At 68.6% G+C, this 2,705-nt stretch overlaps 1 protein-coding gene across 1 annotated transcript; it reads right to left on the reverse strand.

Moving 5' to 3' along the window:
* Window positions 1–1,141: 1,141 nt before the first annotated feature.
* On the reverse strand, window positions 1,142–2,238 carry TEX19 (testis expressed 19). Its single transcript, XM_059149584.1, has one exon. The coding sequence runs from the start codon at window positions 2,228–2,230 to the stop codon at window positions 1,142–1,144; it is 1,089 nt and encodes a 362-aa protein (XP_059005567.1). The 5' UTR covers window positions 2,231–2,238.
* Window positions 2,239–2,705: the final 467 nt, after the last annotated feature.

The following is a 2,705-nucleotide window of genomic DNA, read 5'->3' on the forward strand; positions in this document are numbered from 1 at the left end:
ATAGGGTTAGCCTAACGCACTGTATGAATGAACGCTTAGAACCGTATTTGTCACCGAAACGGCAACAGCCCGCCCTTGAATCACTGGAAGGCTGTGTCAACCGGAAACCACGGACTGAAGTCGACAGGAGCCTCAGATCCATCATTTGTGAGAAGGAAAAGCTACTGAGAGCATCTCCCCTGAGGAAGAGTCTCTCCCCTGCCTCTGGTGCCCGGAACTGCAGGATGAGCATCGCCCTGGGAGGCGGGCACCGGCCCCGCCTCCGGCGCCGGATTATATTAGCATTCCTCACACATGTTCGGCCTGAAAAAATGATTTTAATCAGGACGCAGATTTAGATAGATTAAAATCTGTTTGATGACACAGTCCTTGCTATTCACAACATGCCCTTTAAGCGCGCATGTGTTTGTTTACAAATAATGTGACAAACCCTCACGAAACAAACTCTTACTGTGAGCCAAAACACGGCCTCAAGGGGCCTCTGCTGTCCCCACCTCTGCCTCCTGCTCCTGGGAGACTTAAACCTGTCACGGTGGCTCATGCAAGACACAGAGATGACGATGACAATCAACAAGGACCAACAGAAGGATGACTCAGCCCAGTGGCCTGAAGCAAAACTCTTCGAACTTTATTTAGTTAGAAAACGACACAAAGAAACGGGTACTAAACGGCCCGACTGCACAGAAGGGCAACATCCGCGGCCAGGCGTCTCCCGGGGCGGACCGGAGGCCCCACGGCGGCGGCCAGGGTCCCGGGGGGCCCCAGACACCATCCGGGCAAAGGCAGGGCCGCATCCCCATCGCCCCCACGTCCGCGGGCTCCCGGGACACGGGCCCCACCGGAGACCTGCCTGCGTGTGGCCAGGGCAGGGCTGGCGCCCAGACACGTGTCCCGCAGCCACTCACCAGGCGTGTCCCGGGGCACGTCAGGCTCTTCTGACGGAGAAGAACTCCTGCCCCGGTCCCGCGCCCCTGGGTCCCGTCCACGGAGGCGGCGGCGATGGGTCCCCTTTCTCAGTCCGCGGGCAGCTGCCCGCTCTCCCTCCCCAGGCACGAGCGCCCTGTCTCCCTTGCCCCCGCTCCCCGGGCTGTCGTGGGGAGGGGACAGCCAGGACCGGAGCGGCCGCTGGGGCCTCCGTCCCTCAGTCCCGGGGCACTGGGCCGAAGGGCTGGAGCGGGGGCAGCTGCCCCAGGGCCGAGGCGGCACCGGCAGCCGGGCCCTCCCCGGGCCCCCCGGACGCCCCGGGCCCGGGGCCCCCGGCCTCAGCGGCTCCCGAACCGCGGCCCTGGGAGGCCGAGCACTGCGGCCTGGACGCCGAGGCCCCCTCCTCCGCCTCCCTCGTGGCCCAGGGCGAGTAGGAGAGGATGGTGAAGCCCATCTTGAGCAGGGCCGAGGCCGCGGGGACCAGCTCTTCGGTCTGGCCCGGAAACGAGGACTCCAGGACGCTCAGCTGCCACCGGTGCAGGTCCTGCTCCCGCGGCGCGTCCTGCAGCCGCACCACCCACACCTCGTCGGGCTCCAGCAGCACCCGCCAGCCCTGGCCCGGCGTCCTCCGCGTCCAGCCCGGCGTCATCTTGCGGAGGTAGATGGCGTCGTAGCAGCCCACCATGGAGATGACCTGCAGGTCCCTCAGCCAGGCCTCGGCCTCGGCGGGGTCCACGGCCCGGGTGGCGCCCAGCTCCAGCACCATGGGCTCCCCCGGGGGCAGGTCCACCTTGAGAAAGCCCTGCCACGGGGGAGGGAGGCTCGGCCAGTGCGAGCAGGTGGGGGGCCCCTCGAGTCTCCAGGGCAGGCTCTGCATCCAGTCCGCGTCCTCGGGCCCCAGGCCCAGGGGGGCCGCGTCCTGAGGCTCCAGCTCGGTGGGCACGAAGTGGTGGTCCGGGCCGGCCTCCTCGGACCCCGCAGGGGCTGGCGCCGGGGGCCCCGGCCCCCAGCCCGCCGCACCCCCCTGGGCGGGGTCGCCTTGGCCCTGCCCCCAGCCGAGCCCCGAGCCCGGGGACCCGCCCTGCTCCGAGCCCGAGCCCGCCGCCTCGTGCTCCGCCAGCTCGGGGTCCCAGTCCTCGTCCTCCCAGTCGTCCAGCTCCAGCAGGTCTCGGAGTTCCAGGAAGGCGGTCTTGAAGCACGCGAAGCAGACCCCCGGCTGCGCCCCGTGTTGCAGCTGATACAGCCAGGACGCGTGGAGGTAGGACATGCCCTCGGCCCCGTGCCGCGCGCTGACCGGGGGGCACATGGCCGTGCGGGGGGGTGGGGGGGCGCCCGGGGGCGGGGAAAGGACGGGGATCCTCCTGCGGGTGTGTGGGCCGGGCCCGATGCAACAGGGACCCGCAGAGGTCGGGGACGTCGGGCTTCCGGAAAATTCTGCAGCTTCCGCGACGGCGCTATTCTCTGGGAGGCTGCAAAGGACAAGCAACTGAGGTTGGGGGGCCCCCCTGGCAGGCGGGGTGGGACGGTCACCGGTCGCGGTCGCCGGGAGGGGCCCGGGCAGGGGGGGCGACGGGTTGAGACCCGGCCCTTTCAGCCCTGCCCTGCGCGTAGCTGCTCCCAGGCCCGTGGGGCACGTGGCCCTCCCCGGCCCCCACCCCCGACACCCCGGCACCCAGGCGGCAGAACCTCCGAGAACCAGACGGATCCCGACAGAACCTGAGGGGAGTTGACGGGACCTGACAGGAGCTGAAGGAACCTGAGAGAACCGGAGGGAAACTGAG

The sequence above is a fragment of the Mustela lutreola genome, chromosome 15 (assembly GCF_030435805.1).
Source record: "Mustela lutreola isolate mMusLut2 chromosome 15, mMusLut2.pri, whole genome shotgun sequence".
In the NCBI taxonomy this organism is placed as follows: domain Eukaryota; kingdom Metazoa; phylum Chordata; class Mammalia; order Carnivora; family Mustelidae; genus Mustela; species Mustela lutreola.

Coding starts and splice junctions, on each gene's coding strand:
- TEX19 (XM_059149584.1), bottom strand. CDS start 2,230: ATGTGCCCCCCGGTCAGCGCGCGGCACGGGGCCGAGGGCATGTCCTAC.